General features: G+C 37.2%; 1 protein-coding gene across 3 annotated transcripts in view; it reads left to right on the forward strand.

Moving 5' to 3' along the window:
• The window catches only part of mmachc (metabolism of cobalamin associated C), a 7,755-nt gene extending 6,897 nt beyond the window's left edge, over nucleotides 1-858 (forward strand). For all 3 annotated transcript variants that reach the window (XM_069680240.1, XM_069680241.1, XM_069680242.1), the window contains exon 5: nucleotides 164-858. In XM_069680240.1, coding sequence (XP_069536341.1) covers nucleotides 164-343 — 180 coding nt within the window. In that variant the 3' untranslated portion in view covers nucleotides 344-858. The remainder of the gene's footprint in view (nucleotides 1-163) is intronic.
• Nucleotides 859-1,292: the final 434 nt, after the last annotated feature.

Below are 1,292 nucleotides of genomic sequence, written 5' to 3' on the forward strand. Positions count from 1 at the left end.
CTCACAGACATCACATTAATTAGACGCCTCTTCGCCACACTCCAGTTTCCCTCTCTGTCTGTTTGTCTTCAAATGTGTAAAGTACCTGAAGTTAAACACAGTACCACACTATATTTGAAAGAAAATATTCTTCAGAGTTAATCGGAGCGTTTTGTGTCTTCAGGACTGGAGCTACAGAGATGTTGTCCCTCCAGTCCAATCCTACTCTCAGAGACAAAGGGACTACTTTTCCTGCCCTCCCTCTGAGCGGCCTGCTCTGCTGAGGTCGTGGGGTTTTCTGCAGGAGAACGAAGGATCTGACACAACAGCAGAGACTCAGAGGAAGCTGAACGGACACGGCTGACAGAAGAAGAGTCTGAAGTCTGAACACGAAAGTTCTCTGGAAGAACTTTAAGTTCAACTTTAGTTCTTTAGTTTTTTCAACTTTAGAACTTTCACTTAAACTTTGATGCTGACTGGATGGTGACCTGAACTCATGAGATGTAGTGACGCTGTTTTAATGTACAGGAACTTTTTTTTCTGGTGTTGAATTTAAACATATACAGCTGCGGTATGATGTAATGGTCACATGTTCCCTTTACTGAGTAAACACACTTTTATTTATACAGAGCTGAGCTTAAACTGAAACACAAAGTTTGGATTCCACACGTCATCATGTGACTCCATCAGCATCAGCACGTTTACAACAGTTTCACCACTCTGCCTTTAATCGGTCCTCTGTGTCTTTACCTGCTGGTACTTTATCATACAGAGATTTAACACTTTACTTGTTTGTAGAATATTTGTTTTATTATTTTTCAGAGTGAAGCCATAAAAATACACACTGAATAAAATATACAAATAATGAAGAAATAAAAGACTGCTGAAAGTTTGTTGTTAAAATGAGCTTTTAAATAAAATCAGTAAATCTCTTTTGAAAGGTCTAATTTTTAATCCCAAAACTCTTAAACATGTTAAACTGACCTCAGATCACATATCTGACATGTTTACTTTCATATTCTCTGAAGAGAACAATTACTAATTTCTACTCCACATTTCTCTCCAGCTTGAACTACAGTCTTGCTGCACTGTAATACTACACAATAATACTACACAGTAATACTGTATTGTAATACTACACAGTAATACTACACAATAATACTACACAGTAATACTGCCCTGTAATACTGCACTGTAACCACACAACAATACTGCACTGTAATACTACACAATAATACTGCACTGTAATACCACACAACAATACTACACTGTAATACTACACAGTAATACTGCATTGTAATACCACACAACAA

Source organism: Semicossyphus pulcher, unplaced genomic scaffold (genome assembly GCF_022749685.1).
Source record: "Semicossyphus pulcher isolate SPU_LCO1_2020_fin unplaced genomic scaffold, fSemPul1.0.p SCAF_4, whole genome shotgun sequence".
Taxonomy (NCBI): Eukaryota; Metazoa; Chordata; class Actinopteri; order Labriformes; family Labridae; genus Semicossyphus; species Semicossyphus pulcher.